Raw genomic sequence first — 19,951 nt, 5'->3', positions numbered from 1 at the left:
AATAAATAGGCACACTGCCACAGTATGGCTACACTTAAAATAGCCCAGGTATTGTCCTCTACACCACAGTCATATCTATTCACATAAGAGTAATTATTAGAGAAAGTACCTCAGTAGAAGTTAATTATTATTTCCTAGTGAGTTTTTCATCCTCACAAACCTTTAAGTCAGTACAAAAGCTTGAATCCTTTATTTGTGATGGCAGTTCTAAACCAGCCAGCACTCCCATTAATTTCAGTAGGGGTTTGCCTGTGTATTGTTTGTGTTCTAAATAATAATGAAACACTTTTAACTTTGAGAGAAACAATCTAAGCGTCAAGAACTGTGCCAATTTAAACTTACCTGTTATAATACAGGTCGTTTTTAAGCACTTTTTAGACAAGCTGTAAATATTCTTCAGGCAAAGACTAACAGACTACATAAGAAAAACAGAGAATTTCAATAAAAGACTCCTGAGTAGAAGACAGCAGAGCTTTGTGTGCAGAGGCAACATACTAGAACTCCAGAAGAAGCAGGAGAGGCTTTTCAGAGTCCAGTTCAAAAGTGATAAATTACAGGGAGCTTGATTTGTGTACATGAAAGAAAGGAATATCCCCTGCATAGTTTCTGGGAGATATGGGCATTTCAGGGCTTGAAGAAGACAAGTTGGGCTTTGTAGTTTTAAGCATGCTTTTTCCCCCTGCACAGGCTTCATCAGTCGACTCCATTCAGCTGTGTACTGATTGCAGGCAGAGCTTGCAAACATCTACAAACTCACCCCCATTACTGCAAACAACAGCAGCTTTGTTTCTTACAAGTCCAACCCGACTTACTGCTTATCTCCACCTGAAGGCAGAATAATCTTGGTTTTGGTAGCAAAATTATCCCTGCATCGACCAAAAAAAACTTCGTGGAGAAGAATCTATGATTTCAGGCAAAGAACTGACAGAGTCTTCTGGACTCAATAATCAAGGAAAATGTGTTTTATAGTATCATGTAATCTAAAAGAGGAGAAAGACAGCCCAGGACCAATACAGCCTATAAGCAAAAGTGTTTCAGAAAGGAAACTTTTCCCTGGAGGCAGCACACTTAAAACCTGCAGAAACACTAGAAGTCCTTATGGAAGTACTTAAATTATAAGAGGCTAGATTCTTTGCTCATCGTGGGAATCATAAAATATATCAGTGGGATGAAGCCAGACCAAATAGGCAGGTAAGTAATAACAGCAAAGTTACAATTGCTTAACATAGGTATTTAACTTGATATTTGCAATTGGCCTCACTGAATATTAATGGAACGGTGAAAAAGTTAAACAACTGCACATTTATCAGAATTAGCTCTATAATTTTAGCAATAAACTGACTGTATTAGAATAATGATTTTTCAATTATAATCTTTCCAGTAGACATATTTCTATATGCTCCCTTTCTTTTGCTTTCAAGCTGTTGTGCTAAAGCTCAGCTCATGTTTTTTCAGTTTCCCAGTTGTCAGTAAAATCACATCTTTTTTGTTGGTGTCTGTAAGTCAGAGTGCCCTTAGGCCGCCGGTTCTCAGGAGGGAGAATCAGAACATGGTAGAAAATTTAGTCTCTTCTATATGCTACATTACTTGCTCAAGGTTCAGGGAGTCTTCAAAACACTGAGGAAACAGCTCTTGATCTTGTAAACTAGCAATCAAAAAAAAAAGTATAGAACAATTTTATCAGCTGCCAATATTAGAGATGGAGCACAATTTCCTTGTGGTGAGAGCAGAAAAGCTGTAACTACGGCGCTACTGTGTATGAGAGACAGGAGCTCTGAGCAACCTGATCTGTTTGAAGATGTGTCTGCTCATTGCAGGGGGGTTGGATGAGGTGAGCTTTAGAGGTACCTTCTAATCCAAACCATTCTATGATTCTGTGATTCTATGAATATACATACAAAGATCTTCTGGAGCACCAGGGACGAATCCAGCCATGGATTCATAAAGCTCTTCATCGGAGCCAGGATTCAAGGAACACTTCATTAACAGATCTGTGGACAGATGAGCCATGGACTCATAAATAGACTCATCCTCCTCGCCTTGCATCAGCTCTTCCTTAATGTGACTCTTCAGCATATCTGCAGTTTCCTGGAGAGGAAGGAGGGCAAGAAAAAAAAAGTTCAAGTCTCATTTAAATAAAGAACGTGGAGAATCAAAGTAAGCAAACAATACCTCATTCTCCCATCACTTATGGAAAAAAACACCTAAAGGTAGCCCATTCCCAAAGATTAAAGCCTTCAAGATCTATGTTGTAGCAATAGGTAAGGAAGGTGAAACAAGTTGGTCCTAACATGTTCTGAAGAGCCATTACAGCCTCTCACCCCTTCAATTTCATGTCCCACCCAATATCTGCAAACTCTCAGAACATAGGCATAGCTCATTCTAAAAATACAAATGCTTGTCAAAGGCTATTTTGGGGCAAGCGTAGCTAACCATAAGGGTGAAAGCTTGCCACATGCAGAGCACCTGCAAGATAGTGAAGTTTTAGCTTTGATGTAGATTCAGTTTCAGTTTCTTGGCCATTAGCAGCAGCATGTAACACCCAGAGTGGGAGTACACAGACCCTTTTCTGTGATATTAACAGGAAACCTCACAGCAGGCAGCTGTTCACATAACACAGGCAACTTCTAATTCACAGGACAGCAGAACCCTTTCTCACTTATTTGCAACACAGAGTAGGTGAAGATGCAGATCTTCACCAAACCACACCAGGGAGCAAAATGTAAAGTTTCATTCCATCCTACTCCCAAGTTCCAAGTATGTCACAAGCACAGTCATCTTAACCAGTCACAATACTGCAAGATATTCTTCCATCCACAAATGCCAACTCATGCCAACTCATGGTATGTGTGTCAAAACTGTCTACACATGCTTCCCTTCAAAAAGAGTCAGGCCAGTAGCTCATAAGATGCTCTACAGAGGTGCAGAGGAACCTTTGCTAGAGTGAAAATAAGGTGAGTAAAGAGTTTACTGGGATTTTCAGATATCCATACTAATAGTGATTCTAGTCACTACCTTGCAGTTGTGTCACTGGTGCAGATGATTTGTGTGCTCTGGTACTATGCTGCACAGCTTGACAGTCAATAAGCAGGACCTACTCTTAACACAGCTGTCTCTGTGCTGGTGGAGAGAATATGGGAGGAGCACCATACTGCAATAAGAGGTTGGAAGGACTCCCTGCACATCTCTCACTTACCCCGAGGCAAAGATTTTGATCACACAATTTTCCGCAGCTCTCCTGCAACACTTAAGTGTCAAGCTTGGTGCCACTGTCCACACTCTCTGTGGGACAAGGCAGAAAGACTGCTGCTTCCTCTTACCACATATTCATCAATGAACTGGCGGAGATCCTTAAAGCCATGCTTTTCTGCTATGGTGTTTGGATAGTGGCCGTACTTGTTGGCTACACTGTAGGCCTGCAGCGCTCCAGGGCATGTAAGCAGCAAGGCAGTGAGGTTCTTCAGCCCATATCTTGCAGAGAAGTGAAGCAGTGTTGGCAACTCCTCATCCCTCTGATCTATGAGAACAGGAGCCCATTAGAATCTAAGTTTTTCTCTAGTAGCAACAGAGATATAGGCGAGAAACAAAGGAGAAAATATGGGAGGCATTTGGGGACCATCATCTTTTCGCTCTGGTTGTGTTTGAAGCTGTCTACCCAGCTGCATCTGTCGCAGTTTAGGAAGTGAGACTGATGAATGTAATTAAAAAATGGTCAGCTGACACAAAGGGCAATCCCCTTTCTATAGAAACTAATAAAGAAATCACCAGAAATTTAGCTTCTTGGCTGAGATTCAAGATTTTTGAGACAGCCTATGCAGGTACCACATTCCACAGTGTTAAGGCACTTCAAGGTAAAACAATGGATACAAACAAAGTTTAAAATAAACCAAGAATCTTTTAACTTACTTGCTGTCATATCTTCTTCTTCCAGCTGGTTGATTCCAAACAGGTGTAAACCACTGGCAGGAATGTTCTTCTTGAGTGACTCAGTCAACAGTTTGTCCAGTGCTTCTATGCTGTATGGCACGATTTTAAAGGCCTAGAGATAGATGGAAAGTGCTTTTATTTGGAGGAGTCTGGAGATTCAGTTAAGGTGAGATTTCTATGGTGTTTTTATTATTAAGCACAATCAGAAAACAGTAGGTATAAACATGGAAGGTAGAAATGTTTAGGTTAAGCAAAGAACATGAATAGCTTCCTGGTCCAGAAACAGCATATCATTAAACCCAACAGAAGACACTCCACAAGGAGACAGAGCACAATGAGAAAGTCACTCATGCAACTGCAAGCACAGAAAACTGTAGCCTCCTACTTCCCTGACAGGCATAATCTTACTTCTGAAACTGTTCCAATGAAGTGTCCCTCCTGCTGTACATATGCACTAGCCCATGTTTAATTACTCTGGTGTAAACTCTGAGTTTGGCTTTTGAGCTGGTTCTTAGCCACTGCGAAACAAGCCTATTCCCCAAGCAGAGGTATCAACCACTTCCAACTTCTCCACAACTTGAACTAAAAAGTAAAGAAAACGCAGTTTCCCCTGCCCCAGGTATACTGATTACTAACAGCACTACTCTGTAGGCTTCTGCTACGTGGCCAACCAGGGACATGCAGACAGGCAGCAAGGCAACACATCTGAGAGCTTGCCTTGTGCAAGCTTTACCCCTCTGATAGGATTCAGGTACCCCAACTGGGCAAAATACAATATGAAAACTGAGAAGTGGCTTTGTTAAAGAAGTGCTAAGAGGAAATGAATAATTTTATGTTACTCTGCTTCCTTCAGATAATATGAACCTTTGTTCCTATTCACATCTTAGGTACAAATTCCCAAACAGTTTATTTCTTTATGGTACTCTCTGTTATACCAAGTTCTGTCATTCCAAGCTTTTCAAGTCATCAAGATCTAAATGTGAGTGTTGACTGACTGCATTTTTTTTTGTTAGTTGGATAACCTGACTCAGCCAGCTATGTGCTTCAGAGACAGAAAAAGCACCCATGCTTTCACTAGAAGGGGGTGTTAAGGTTACGTGATAATCCCTAAATAACCTTGCATTTCTTCATTTCAGAAGAGCTACTTCATGGCAAGCATTTTTGCTTATGCCCACTTGTCTTAACCTCTGAAAGAGCTGGTTTCCAAAGCATAGTTTCTGTGTTTGCTAAAGTCATTACCTGGCACATGAACTGTACGGGGTTGGCTGCATTAGCCAAAAGTCTGCTGATTTCCTCCATGTCCGTGTGGTAAATGACACTTGTTTCTCCCACCATCAAGTCCCCTGAATATATCTGCAGAGGCACTGTCCCAGAGGTTAAATCTTGAAAAGAAAGAGGCAGAAATCACCATTAGAACTAACAATGGCCATGAGTTTGCATCAAATACTGTGAGGATAGGAGTTTGGATATACTGCCAGATGGATACCAAAACAGTGTCTGCTGTACTGAATTCATGAAGAGTCATAAAAAGAGTCATGATCTTGGTCTGAACACTAGGTAGAAAAGTACTTCTTAACTACCTTCTTTATATCTACGTCAATGCACATAACCTGTGACCTGCTAAGTCATCTGCTAACAGTAGACTGGACCATTGATGTGAGCCGTACTTCACCTCAAATTAGAAAGCCTCACATCTCTCCATCCCTGGCTTTCTCTGGAGATCTCTCACTGAGAATTCTGCAACATCTGTCAGCCTCACTAGTGTCTGAATAAGATCAATTTAAAAGAATTCCAGCTTTGCAACTTTTATCCATGCATAGGATTTTTTTCTACCTGCACTTTAGAGCTTCTTGATGTTTTGTCTACTGTGTATTCATGTCTGGACTTTCTCTTTGAAACACAGATATTTTGAATCCCACTGAAATTAATCTTTCCCTGTTAGCAACTCAGGAAATGACGAAATAGTTACAGTCACAAAGAAATAAGGTTCTGAAATCATGCCCTAAAGTTTAGTAAACCTAAAGTTTAGACAACCTTCAGTTTTGTAAATGTAAATATCTAGAGTGACAGAACATACATAAATTAAAAGGCAAGCCAGAATAGTTTTAGTTTTGATCACAGAGATCATTACACATTAAGCTGTCATAGTCATACAATTATTTAACTAGCATAATGGTACCCTGCCAATGCTAATGTGGTGGTGGTCATCACACACAGTTAAGTTCAAAGTGCTTTACCAGCTTCAAGGTGTTTCCATACTGCAACCTACTGCTGCTGGGGGGAAAACAGAGCCCCCAGGCAACAGTATCTCTCAGTTCCTCATCACAAAAGTATCACAAAAGATGAGAATGCAAGTTCAAGATTTTCTGGCCTCCATTTTTTCTGCATTGCAACCTTTACCCCTCTGGCACTTCTCAGGACAGGCAGGTTGAGACAGAAAGGAAGCAATGGGGGAAGGAGGTGGGGAAAATCTCAGTCCAGCTTACTTGGAGCCTTCAGAGAGATTGTGTACTCATTCTCCATCTCGGCCAGCACACGCACAGAGGATGCATTCTCTGGAGAGAATTCAACTTCAGTTTTCATTTCACCATCTAGTTTACATTTCATGATAATATAAACTGTTGTCTGCACCTAAGAGAAAGGGCATTACAACACACAATAACATAAAAATACTTACTTTGTTAAGTCCATTTTCTTGGAATTTTGTTGTCATTGCAACTAACACATGAATTACCATCTGACACTTTCACAGTCCTGAATGGTTTTCAGGAGCATCTTCCAGTCATGGACTACCTGGGCAGGTGGCTTCTGTTACAGGTTGCACCAGCACAGATATATGCATTAAACTGATAAAACTCTAGATTTATCAGATAGATTTATAAACTGATTAAAGCTAGATTTATAAAATTATTTAGTTTCAACTCTATCAGTCTCTTCACTCAAGCAGCACAGCTACATTTTAAACAGAAACAAAAGAAGAAACTTAGACTCTTTCCATCTGGGGAGATGCTATACTAAGAAGTGCTGTTTTTCAGACGAGAAGCCCTGATCCAAGCTCTTCAGAGTCACTTATGAGGCACACACCAGAATTGTCATACTAGACTGCATCCAAGCTGTGGAGTTAATTTGTTCATTACAATCACCTTACTCCATTTGCCACCAGAACAGAGGAAGGGAAGAGTGTGAATCTGCCTTGCAGCACACAAGCCAAGCATCTGTGTTAATGAGACTGTCAACCAGTGACATTGCAGCCTCCACTGCACTGAGCACTGCATGTTACCAAGTTATTCCTGGGCCTAGGGAACCAAGCTCATGAAACAGAGACATTGAGGACAGGGGGCTGAGAGGGAAGGAGACAGAAAATGAATTCAGGACTAATTCCCAGGCCTGTAAAGCTGACCATTACAGAGCAGCATAATGGGTTGCACCAGCACACAGTAAGAACATAGCCCAAGGAGCGGACATACAGTACCCCACATTGTATGCGGTCAGGCTGCACCACTGGGTGGTCCCCCATGCTCTTGGATGATCTGTGTTCTTCACTCATGGCAAGTCTGTGGAAGTGAGCTGGATTCTTCTCCTCTTCTGTTTCTGTATCAGTCACAGAGTCACAGCCGGAGTCTAAAATAAAGCATGGAGAGTCTTGTTACATCACTCCCCTTTGCTGAAAATGTCTGTCACACACATCTATCCTGAGAAATGGCAGGGAGCTAGTAGGGTGGAACTTGCCATTTCTCTCAAAGATAAGAGGGGATCTAGCTGAAGAAAGGGAAACTACAGAGCTTTCTCTTTTTTTCCCTTAAGAGGTTTTCCAGGGAAGATTCACAAAGACATAAAAGTGGTGGAATAGCACTGAATATGCTTACAAAACAAACAACAATGCCACTCTTTGCTGAGATGTATAGTCCCCTCTCATGTTAGATAGGAAAATTAGTATGTGAATGTCTAATGTAAGAATGATCGTGAACTGACTCCAGCTGCACTCTGATACACTGTAGGATGGCCAGCAGCCTTTAGTCTTCCTTTGCTAAAGTAAATGATGAAAACAAACTTTTCTGTCATTTCAGTGGCATCTTTAGTTTTCTCAACCCTGCTTATGCTGCTCACCCAAACTCCCATGTTCATTATTGCATCAAAAAATACAACATGAGGCAGTAGTATGAAGGGGTTCTGTTCCCTGAGCAACAACTATAAGTTTCAGTACGTATACAAGAGCGAAGCTGAAATGTACCAGAGCCTTTGCATCGAAAGTAACAGCACTTTACCTGAACAGTCTCAAGAGTAGAAGTAAACACATGTAAGCCTACAGTAAGTGTGTACAAAACAATGTTCTCATTCCCATTTCCCAAAACCAGCACGGATATTGATGGAAGTGCAAACAAACTGAATTGATACCACTGACTGGGAAAAAAACCCCAAACAACCGTAGCCAGAACTAAATAGATTACTTACCCCTGCCAGGAAATACTTTTCACAACAAGAGAAAGGAAACAAAAGATGACTTTGTATCTACTTAGTAGAGAACACTTTTTTAGCTAGTTTCTACTTCTTGATTCACATGGTTCCCACTAGGTTTTTTCCCCTCTGTCTCCCAGAACATGGGGTGAAAGTCACTGACTTCACCTTGTCAGAAGACTGACATGAATTCTTAAAACTATCTCCCATGACCAAAATTTCCCAAACTTTGGAAAACTGTGGAGTGGTCAAGAATTTAAGACAACATTTTGGAAGTTATTTGTTATTTACTACTTAGTATAAAACACATCTGTAAAAAGCAGTACAAATTATTTACTAGATAAAACCTCATATTTGGACTGACAGAGTTTTTATTTTAGTAAGAAATGTTCTATTTAAAATGCTCACTCCTGAGGAGAAAGACCTAAGTGACCAACCATGCTGTCTAACCTGTGGCATCCATACAGTGAAGCTGTCAAGAGTTCCAATTTTACTCAGAATCTCTCAACCTCCAAATACACTAAGTTTCCACAAATCAAGAGAGCCAAAGTTAGTAAAAGCAGGCCACCACCAGGAGTTCATGTCCTTCTTGTTTCAAACATTGAAGCTAGAAGTCAGTCAGGAATTTAAACCTAGACTTCTTCATTATTATTATTATTATTATTATTATCATCATCATCATCATCATCATCATCATCAAAGACTTAAGATATTTGAAATTCTTTGTCACACACTTTTTTTTAATATATATTTTCTATACATTTAAATGGGATTTTAGGAGTTATAATAAATCAACTTCGCTTTATGGAGATAAGTTTTAAGCCACAAAACTTTAGCAAATCATTCAGTTGAAATTTTTGTCACAAACAGTGGTGCACACACATTTTAAGTATGTGAAACTCTCCACATAGCAACTAAGCCTACTCACATGAGTACAAGTAGATTGCTGCCTTAATGTTTGCTGTAGAAAGAATGGAGCCAAAAATTTACAGCTCTGAAGTTCAAGTAAGGCATCACCACTAATATTGACATTTCTTAAACAAACCTAAAACAATGCATGTAATTTAGCAAATGGATTTTAATACTGCACCAACACAAGTCTGAAGATTTGACTAAACAACTACTTTGACACAAGGCTAAAGGCTGTACTGAATGTGGTGTTTCAGATTTTTAAACAGTGGTACCAAGTATCTGAGAAAATGAACTAAGGCTTTATACTCCTTAACTCAATATTTTAATCTATACTGTTCAAAGTCATCAGCTGCAAGAGCCACACACATTTTGGGAACCCTCCTCTGAGAGAAACATGCACCTGGGAATGCCAGGCTGCCCAGCTGCACACAGGAGAAAATACAGCACTGGTCCCACATCCTTCCCTTACATGATAGTTATCACGTCAGATATTTGGCATATGCAGAGCAAGATGTCATGTATTTTGGGGAGGAGAAGAGGCAACTATTAATAGAATAGTCTCTCTGTAATTGCTGTTGGTTTCTTCCAATATGACTAAATCAGAACAACTAAGCTCACAGCAGATGAGAGAGCTAGTGATGACCAAATTACAACAAAACATTAAAGTTCCTGCAACATATGCACAAATGGACACTTGCCAGCATCCTGATCCCCAGGGTATCATCCCCAACCCAATATGGAACCATTAGTGTGGTAATTTTTACCTCATTTGGCCAATGTGGTCCTTTTCAGAGAAAAATTAAACCTAAAGGTGTGGATCTCAGCTACAACATCTACAATAAGCACAGATAAGACAGGGGGCAAGGAGAGAACAAGCCCCTGGGTCTCTCTGCTTTAATGATGTTATTTGATACTAGAAACAAATTAACAGATAAAGAATAACTAGAGCTTTTAGGAAGTTCTGGCACTGCCTGACCCTGTCCTGCACTTCTGCATTCTTGTAACAGAGGTGGCTACCCAGAGGTCATATGTGAGCACAGAGCTGTTAGGTAATACAGGAAGAAACAAGCAATGTTAATCAGTAATTGGATTAACAGATGAAGGAACAGGCATTCCGAGTTTCGGATATGAATTACTCATCTGTTGTTTCATTCAGAAAATACTGAAATTGCAAAGTACCAAATTCCCACATAAGCAGTGAAATGATCCTATGATTCATCTTGCAGCTTCCAATCACGTACTACTGACTGACTCATGAACCTGCAAGAATTGGAAGAGGAAACCATCCCATTACATTCGATAATATCCATACTCTAAAGCATTGTTAGATCAGGCTTCCCACTCAATAAGACACTTGAGTAATCACAACCTATTTGCATATACAGATTCAGCAATTATATTATTACAATAATACCCATGTTGGAGAGGCCATCACTGAGGAGATCAACAGACTTACTAGAAAGGTAAGCGAATACCTGAATTGAGCTTCTCCATGAGCAGGTGCTGTAGGTCAACAGCTCGTGGCTCTGCCTTTCTGTTCCCCTTTAAATGGAGGCTACCTCAGGCCTCACTTGACAGTCTGTGAAATACTTGTGAGAACAAGCAGCAAGCGGAGGAGATGCGGTCCAAGAAACCCAACCACATTTCCCCTTGAAGAACATGCCCCCCTCCGGGAAGTGTCAGTGGCTGAGCTGCAGAGAGCAGCCCCACGCCCTTCTTGCCCGCTCTGCGGAGCTCCCTGCACAGCTGCCCTGCAGAAACTCACCCCAGAGAAAAACCCAGGGAAAATGGAGGCATGGACATGTGTTTCAAAACCCATTTAGCACTTTTAGAAGCTAACATGAAGCAGTCAGTTATTTTGGCCTGCTGCTGTAGAGCCCGCACAGCTCGCTCTGTCATCCATTTCCTCCTGGCTAAGCTGGCAGGCTATCGGCATGGAGCCAGCAGCTGTGGTTTTTCACAAGTCAGCCCTTACACCACGGGACACGTGAATGCTTGGAAGGAGTCAGCAGTCTGTCCAGATCACTCTGTCATCCAGACAGTAATGCAAATGGCACAACTGGGCAACAGTGTGTCTCTAAGTTCTGCCTGTGTGGACCAACTCCCAGCTGGCATCTGTGAACACTTCCCATTCTGTCCATCAACCAGGTGAGACAACTACCTCTCATGAGGCCTCAGACTTCACCCCATGCCCAGAGCAAGATGGAAGGAAACTCAAAGAGAGCTTCTGCTTTTACTTGAAGCTTGCAATTGGCCAGTCTCCTTTTCCAAATGCTAACGAGGATCTAGTCTCCCAGAGCAATGCCAGCTGCATTTGCAAGAAGAAAGCAGAGCACCCCCCAAAAAGAAAGTCAGGGAAAGCAGGGAAAGTTATCTTTCATCATGCTAACCTCTTTATCAAGGAGATAGACGCTCATGAGTGAAACATCTTGTGATAAGCCCTCAAAACTGGGTTATGCTGTAGCAACATTTCCCCTTTCAACAGAATGGAGAGAAACAGCAGAAAAGCAGCAATTGAGAAGAACAAAACACAGGAAAATGTAAGACTCTGTAAAACTTCCCCTTCTCTCCAAACTCCTCATCCCAAGCAGTAGCACAGCACCTACAAACAGATTTTCAGTTCTACAAAGAACATGGTCATGTTTCATATGTCATGTAAAGCTGGAAACTACAATAAACTATTTCTCATTCTCCATCAGGAAATAAAGTATATTTTACTATGTAAAGTTCTGCTGAGGGTCTCACAGGTCTAGTGGTCAATTTATGACAGGATTATGTGTATAAACCTAAAGAACTAGCTTGGGTACACAGGAATAGGACAGAGGCAGGAAAGAGTTTCTGAGGAGGAAGCAGGGTTCTGGCCACCCAAACAACATACATTGAGTACATGACCAAAATCTCAAGAAAGAGAGGCTGGAATAGTTCATTTCCATCACCTATGCCAGAAGGAGACAACACATACTGACAAAGCGTATGCATGACTTTTGAGAGTGCCAAGAAACACATCCATCACTGAGTCAAGTTTTCCTGAGCAGTCACAGATAAGAAACATGAACATCCAACTTGCCAATTCAGTATCTCCTCTTGTCATATCTTCTTACTTCAGTTTAAGCAGAATGTGTAACACTCGAATGACAGAAAAGACATTCCCTGTAAAAGCCTTCAAAGCTGGAATTCCACCATAGAGAGCTGGGCAGCTGCTTTGGAAACATTCAATGAGATCACTGTTTGACTGAAGGTGTGGTTCTACAAATGGTTTCAGTAGATTTAAAACCACATTACTACTGAAACGGAAGTCCCACCCTCCCTCTCCTTCAAATTGTCTCTCTTGGAATACCACCCTTGTAGTCCAATGCCACACCTAATCATCCAGGCAGATGAAAGGTGGAGAATGAGGGAGACCACTTTTTTTCAGCACTCCATGCTAAGGTCAGCCTATGCCACTGATGAAACTTCCCCCTGGGAAACTCAAGATCCACTGTTATTGTCAAGTCACCTTTGAAAATCATGTCAAAACTTTTCTGAGGTAATAACAAACAGCCATGAAAATGCTACAAAATGCAGTCCTGGAAACAAAAAACCATCCAAGTGCCCAACAAAGGTCTTTGAACCTGAATTCTGTTTCACGGATCTCTTCAGACCCGCCCTGTAAAGCATCTTTGGTTTGACCACACACTTCTGCAAAGATTTTTCAGAAATCACTGCAGCTGTTCCAGACTTGAAAGAAAGCGATTAGTGATGGTCACTGGGCAAGTGTTTTAAAGCCTTGCAGTTCACATTGGCAGATACCCAGAATTGGTTTTAGACACTACCATAAAACAACCTGTGAGAAGATTATCAGAACCACAAGCCACAGAGAAATATTAGTATTTATGATGTGCATGAAGACTATTATAGCCTGACACTTCCTAACCACACCAGTCTCTGTACTTTACTATTTTTGGGCTATCATTTTATTGTCTCTGCTTAGAAAACTTGTATGCACTTATGCTAGCACTGCTTGAATTTTATACTGTCATGAAAGACAAGCCATGAAGTACTGCTTTTCATATACATAAACTAGGACTTTATGAAACACCTTGATGACAAACAGTTCATCCATCCTGCAGCTGGGAAGACTATTTTAACTGCTTGATCCCATTTGCTACAGATGGATAAGGACATTCACACATTACTTCAGTATCACTTGGGGACTTAGTTAAGGGTTCTCCAGTTGCTTTAACCAGATCTCTGAAGTCTCTGTGTTTCCAGCATCAGTCATTTATACCCACACAAGCATCTGCAATGAGATGCATGCTACCAGCATGTTCTCTCAACCTTAACTCCTGTGCAAGGGCGTCAGAGTTTCCTGTCCTTGACAGGCAGTGAGAACCAGCCAGGCTGCCGAGCTCCCATATAACAAAGCGGACTCCCATTTGCACCCAGAGGGCTGACTAATACCTCACCCGTTCCTCTTCAGAGAGCAGGGTTGAAGAAGCGTATCCTTCTGTTTCAACACAACAGAGAAAAATACAGTTTTAAGAATTCACTTACTTTTTCCCCTTCAAAGAGGGATAAAAAGGGGGCAATGGAGGGAGGACTGCATACTACCTCATGTCTTCAAGGCCACTGCAATAAGCTGGCAGAAATAAATGCTGAACGTAATTATCTGAGATATGACTACTCAGAACATATTCCTCCACAGAGCATTAAGAGCCAGAAGTAAAGACCAAATGGCAGTTCCTGCCAAACTTAAAACTTCCTTGTGAATTTAAGTCTCTAGTCCTAAATGGCAGCTATTAGCAAAAGTTAGCAATCAAATAATTACAGAAGTGTCAGGCTGAAGAGAATCTCCTGCATACTACAACTTCATCCCTCTGGGCTGAGACACACTTGAGAACACCTCATACATCTGTCCAACCTGACCTTAAATTCCAAGTAGCCTATTACAAGGTTGCTTTATAGCTTGAGTCCAGCACAGGACCACAAAGATGATTACAGGACCACAGGATCTTTCATAAGAGGAGAGGCTGCAAGAGCTGGAACTCTTCAGCCTGGAGAAAAGAAGACTCAGAGGGATCTTATATTGATAAGATAGGAGAGAGTGAAAAAGAGGTACACGGACAGTGTACACTTTCCATAGTGCCCACTGACAGGAAAAGAGGCAAATGTGCACAAGCCAAAACACATAAAGTTCCATCTGAACACAAGAAAACACTTTGTTACTCTTGAGGGTGGTCAAATGCTGGAATAGGCTGCTCAGAGAGGTTGTGAAGTCCTGCAGAGTCCCCAACTGCAGAGAGATCCAAAACCCAACTGGACATGGTGTCAGGCAACCTGCTTTATCTGACCATGCTAGAGCAGAAAGGTTAGACTAGATAATCTCAAAAGGTGCCTTCCAATCTGAATGATTCTGTGATATGCTCTCAAGTTTCATTTGTGGTTTCATCAGCACAACAGAAGAAAGCCAGGAATTTAATTAAGTTCTTTGACATGAACAGGAGGGAGAATGATACAGCTTATGCAATTTTTGTTATGTCATTTCCCTCTCAAAAAAGCTCACTGCCTTGATCTCTGGCATCTCTCAGTGAGCCCCTCACTAGGTGGAGCAACATTCCAGCTCTTCCTGATCTACAGAGCTCCAGAAAAATTCTCATCTTCCTTCTAACTGCCCGCTGTCCTCCATATTCACCATACAACCCCTTTTACCCACTTCTGACCCACAAAAAGTTTGCTGGTACTCATCTTCTGTTCTTGTCTGTTTCACTGCACAAGAGCTCTGCACAGCCAGGGCTGCACTTTGCCTTCAGCAGCACAGTGCACAGCTGCTGTCACATTCAGGCATCACCTTGGCAGTCGCAGACAGATGACGACTTCCCTGTATTTTTACCTGCAAGAATCTGCTTGGATACAAGTTCAAAGTCACTGATGAATTAATAAATGCTTTGGAAACATCAGCTTTTAAAGTAAGAAATTTGAAATGTTTCAAGACAACATAGGTATGTGGTTGAAATAAACAAAAGCAATTGAAATGTGAACTGAGCTTTGATAATGCATGAGGAAGAGAAAGGTCACTGCCTTTCACTGTGTGGCACAGATTCCCAGCTGCTTTTTGCACACAGCACAGCATGGTGTGATATCACAAGCCAGACGAGGGACGAAGTAGCAGGGTGGTCACTGCATGTGGCTGGTGACTACACCCTGCCAGACCCAAGCTGGCTTGTACAGAGACATCCTGAGCAAGGATGTTTCATCTACAGAAAAGGAGGCTCAGGGGAGACCTTACCGCTCTCTACAACTACCTTAAAGGAGGCTGTAGACTGGTGGGGGGTGATTTCTTTTCCCAGGCAACATGCAATGGGACAGGAGGAAACAGCTTCAAGTTGAACCTGGGGGGGTTTAGATTGGATACCAGGAAAAATTTCTTCACTGAAAGGGTGGTCAAGCATTGGAAATGGTGGGATCACCATTCCCAGAAGTGTTCAAAAAACTTGTAGATGTGGTGTTTACAGACATGGTTTAGTAGCGGACTTAGCAGTGTCGGGTTAATGGTTGGACTCAATCTCAGAGATCTTTTCCAACCTTAATAATTCTATGATTTCCATGTTCTTAGCACAGCTATTGCATAACCTGAAAAACTTCCCCAGAGATAATACGAGTGCCTGCAAATGCAAACCTTCGTGCCCTCTGTATTTTGCCAGAATTGAGAAACTGTAGAACTGAAAATACCCCATCAACAAGACAGCAAGAGTCAGTGTCAGCACACAGTTTTCAACAAAGCTAGATGAGTGCTTCCTCATTTCTGAATTCATATCAAACTAATAAAAATTAAAATAGGTTTCAGCATGTGATGTCTGGGGGTGTCATGTTCCCATGATGCCCTAAACTGCAACCAACAGCTGTACTAGAGGCAACAGCACAGCCTGAGCAGGGCCAGTGTGCAGCCTCAGCAGAATTTGCCCTCACTGTATCCTGTCTCACATGCCCCACTAGCTCAGGATTCAGCAATTAGGAAGCTGAAGTTCAGCCATTTTAGCATCAGGCTTAGTTTTTCAGTGTGTGCTGACACTGCTGTTAGAAGTACTGGTGAACGCACGTGAAGAGAAGTATTTCCCAGAGAAAGACACCCAGACCCAAATAATGTCAAACTTTCTCTGCTAAGCACTGTAAGAACTGAGGGCTGCCTTTCTCAGGAAAAGTTCACAGTCTGCTGTGATTCAACTAAGACCTTCTAAGAGCCCCTGACTTCCTCTAAAATCCTAACAATGAAGTCCTGGGAGCAGAGCATAGGTTGTGTTTCTCTTTGGGAGAGGTCTGCTGTCACAAGCACTTGTACCTTGTACACTTGTACACTCATGCTGGGGCTGGCTGCAACCAAACTGAAAGGTAGATTTTTTTTTTATTACCAAACAAGAAGAAAGTTTTCACAGTTTCACCCAAAAAGGGAACTATGTACACCTGGGGCTGACTTCTCCTCAGAGGAAACATCAAAACATTTGCATTTGAGGCCATTCACAAAACGTGGTCTGTAGAATCATATAATGGAAGAGGTCACAGAGTCATTTTTTTCCCCACACAGAAGTAGGATCTGATACATTCATCCAAATACTTTGGCCATGAAAGTAGTCCATCTTAATTAGGTTCTTCCTTCACAAGAGTCACCATGAGACCAGATGGTTTGCCTTTGCAACTGCTCTTTTGTGCACGGTGCAGGCAGGTGACAGCTCTCATCAGGTAGGACTCTCATAACAGTAACAGAAGTCCATAAATTCTGAATCGTTGTGTACCAAACTATCTGGAACATGCTACAGCAGATTCCAGAGCAAATGAGTTTGGTTTTATCTTATTTTTTTCTCTCAGTCAAATATTTTCTAGATTCGCTGAAGTCAGTTTGAGATCAATGTATGCTTACTAAAGTGAGAAAACAGAAAATAAGCTGATTTTTTTTTTGTTATGTAGAAACAACAACAAAAATCCAAAGCACAATCTCCCCTTCAAACACCATTTAAGTAAAGCTAAAGCACAGTTCTTTTCAGCACATGCTAACTTGCAGCACAGATAGCACTTCTGGAGAAGGACTCTACGTCCAACTGTGAGAAGTCAGACTGTAGAGCCTTTCCCTAAAGAAGTTTTGACACAGATGTCTGACAGGCAGCCCACTAAATTGCTGCTCAAAATGCAGCAAGCCTGAAGAGACTGGTGAGAGCTGGCTCTGGGAAAGGATTTCAGGATCAACATCCCTTTGTATTCTCACACACTCTTCAACTACATGAGAACTTACTTCTAGACTAGCCTAAAATAACTCTGACAACCTTCGGACATATTAAGTAAAGCCACTAACACTCACATCCAGTGAGATGTTTAAACCTTCCCAACTTTGAATAGCATACTTAAAAATCAATAAAACATTGGTGCCATGCTCCAAGTTTGGAGAAAAACAGTAAGTAAACTTTTGCTTTTGCTAGAAAGTGACAGAAAAGCTAATTTAATATCTGTTCAGTTTTATTTTTCAGAGTATAAAAGTTCAGCCACTGTTTTTTGTTTTCTTTCAGACTGAAAGCAAAGGAGCCAGACTACTTTAGTTCTAGGCTATACCTTGGGAATCCAAGATGGTTTAGAGGTGTGTGAAAGAGAAATGCAAACTTCAGTTTATGCAGATTTTTAAAATTTACTAAGAAATATCTGTTGTGATCTGGTTACCTGAGAATGACATCTACAGCATAATCCCTAAATTATCTTCTTTCGGGGGGACCATTTTGGCCAAGATCGTGACTTGCACAATTTATTTTTACAGTGATAAATTTTTTATCGTGGATATTGCACTTGTTATCCCAGCATAAAGCATCTTTATGCACAAAACACTAGACACACTAGAAGACTGCACTGCCTCATTTATGCCAGAAACAAATCTTAGTTCGAGATGCAACTGCAAGATTCCAATCTTGCTAAGGCTGACAAAGAATACTATAAACCTACATATGGTAATGTCATAAAAACACCTTGACCAGGACGACTCCCCAGAGCTCTCCATCTTCATTTCAAGAGAAACAGAAAGAAATACCACATGCTCTTACAGAGTTTTAGAAAGTTCCGAATCAATTAAAACTCAGTACATTGGGCTTCTATAATCTCCAGCTGTTAATACTTCTGTGCTAGTTACAAGGTGATCACTTTCAGACTGGTTGTATTATTTTTAAGGCCATCAGTGCAATTCTCAAATTAATCTCTGCCTTTCCATCATAGGTAACAAGCTAATCTGTTACCATGTGGTTACATCTCTGATTTTAGGCCCACTGCTATAAAATACATATTAGACAACCTTATTTTGGTTCTGGTATGACAGAAAAGTAAGTCTTAAGGAAAAGATAATTCTTTTCCTTAAATTAAATACATAGAAGACATTTTTCCAGTAATTTGGGTCAATAAATTTCAGGGCACAATATTTAGAGGCAGAACACTAAAGCTAAAGTATTAATTTTTTATTTGCTTTCAAAACTAGGCACCTATGACAATCTCAACTTCAGAAGTTCTCTGTGAGTCACTGGTAAACTTTTCTGAATTAGGCACCAATTGACCAGGCATAGAAAAACCTGCATGTAAAAATTCCTAGTTTACAAGAGTTGCACAATGTGCTTTAGTTTTCTATTTCAGTAAAGAACATTAACAGTGTTAAAATAAGAACAATGTATCCCCTCCTCCAAATCCTGACCAGAAAGCACAACTTCATGGCTACCATCTTACCTTCTGAAATAGCCTTCTTGACAGCTGCAAGGTAAGCATCAGGCTCATCATCATTTGTGAGTTCCTGCCACTGAGACCAGTCCTTGAAAAAGGTCGAATAGTCGTCACAGTCCGTAACACCACAGAACAGCTTGACTACTTTGCACGGGGGCCATAAAGCTTCCTGAAGGCTCTGCAGGACGTGAGGAAGATAAAAACTGTGCACGAGCTCTGCAGAAAGCAAAAGGATGATGCTCCGACTTCTGCTGAACAGGTCCAGCTCCCGGGGGGAAATGGCAGACTCGCCTTCCAGTTGGTAGGTCAGAATCCGATGCTTTCGAATGTGCCGAGTAAAGAGGAAGAGGTTCTGGAGGTACTGACACCATTCAGTAGCGTCACTTGCATACACAATCAGCACATCATATTCTCCAGGGGTTCCTGTACAGAGGCAAGATCATCACAGAAAAAAGATTAAATTCAAAGCTTTAACTGACCCACAGCTTTGCAACAAAATCCCCACAGCTCTGTCTCTATAATTCCTGTCAGAAGCTACAAAGCACTTCAAAAGAACAGTAGTTCTATCCAAAGTGAGGTGTTCACAGAAACAGAGGAATTCTAAGGGTGGATGAACTCCTACTTGCATCTACTCCACCAAAATTTAAGTAGTTTTCTGATTCTCAAAAGACTCTCCTACAAAGAAGAGTGTTTCCTATGTAGTTTCAAGTGAAGCAAACTACATGTCGAGATTTACAGATTTAAAGCATGTTGATGGAAAATAAAAAAACCACAAAAACCAGACCTCCAAAACAAACTAGCTTGAAAAGGGGAGTTCACCTTTGTGTACAAAGTTAAATCATTTTAGGCAAGGAGAGGCTCTGTGCAACACAACTGCAACCATCCTCATTACATGATCAATTACATGATCAAGTGGAGCATACACTAAACAACACACCTAAAA

The 19,951-nt window shown here is 41.2% G+C and overlaps 1 protein-coding gene across 4 annotated transcripts in view; it reads right to left on the bottom strand.

Annotated features, from left to right (window-relative positions):
• The window catches only part of PIK3AP1 (phosphoinositide-3-kinase adaptor protein 1), a 43,971-nt gene that overhangs the window by 14,527 nt on the left and 9,493 nt on the right, over positions 1–19,951 (bottom strand). For 3 of the 4 annotated variants that reach the window (XR_004358405.1, XM_032695666.1, XM_032695664.1), the window contains exons 2-8: positions 19,015–19,431; positions 7,400–7,548; positions 6,414–6,558; positions 5,167–5,309; positions 3,907–4,039; positions 3,321–3,517; positions 1,899–2,088 (exon numbers count right to left, since the gene is read on the bottom strand). Coding sequence is in view for 3 of the 4 variants with exons in the window: in XM_032695664.1 (XP_032551555.1) it covers positions 1,899–2,088; positions 3,321–3,517; positions 3,907–4,039; positions 5,167–5,309; positions 6,414–6,558; positions 7,400–7,548; positions 19,015–19,431 (1,374 nt within the window). In the remaining variant the exon portion in view is untranslated. Of the gene's footprint in view, positions 1–1,898; positions 2,089–3,320; positions 3,518–3,906; positions 4,040–5,166; positions 5,310–6,413; positions 6,559–7,399; positions 7,549–10,769; positions 10,857–19,014; positions 19,432–19,951 lie in introns of those variants that run through there. The other variant, XM_032695665.1, reaches the window with a different exon arrangement.

This window comes from Chiroxiphia lanceolata, chromosome 8 (genome assembly GCF_009829145.1).
Source record: "Chiroxiphia lanceolata isolate bChiLan1 chromosome 8, bChiLan1.pri, whole genome shotgun sequence".
NCBI lineage: Eukaryota > Metazoa > Chordata > Aves > Passeriformes > Pipridae > Chiroxiphia > Chiroxiphia lanceolata.
This window is presented reverse-complemented; position numbering and strand designations above follow the sequence as displayed.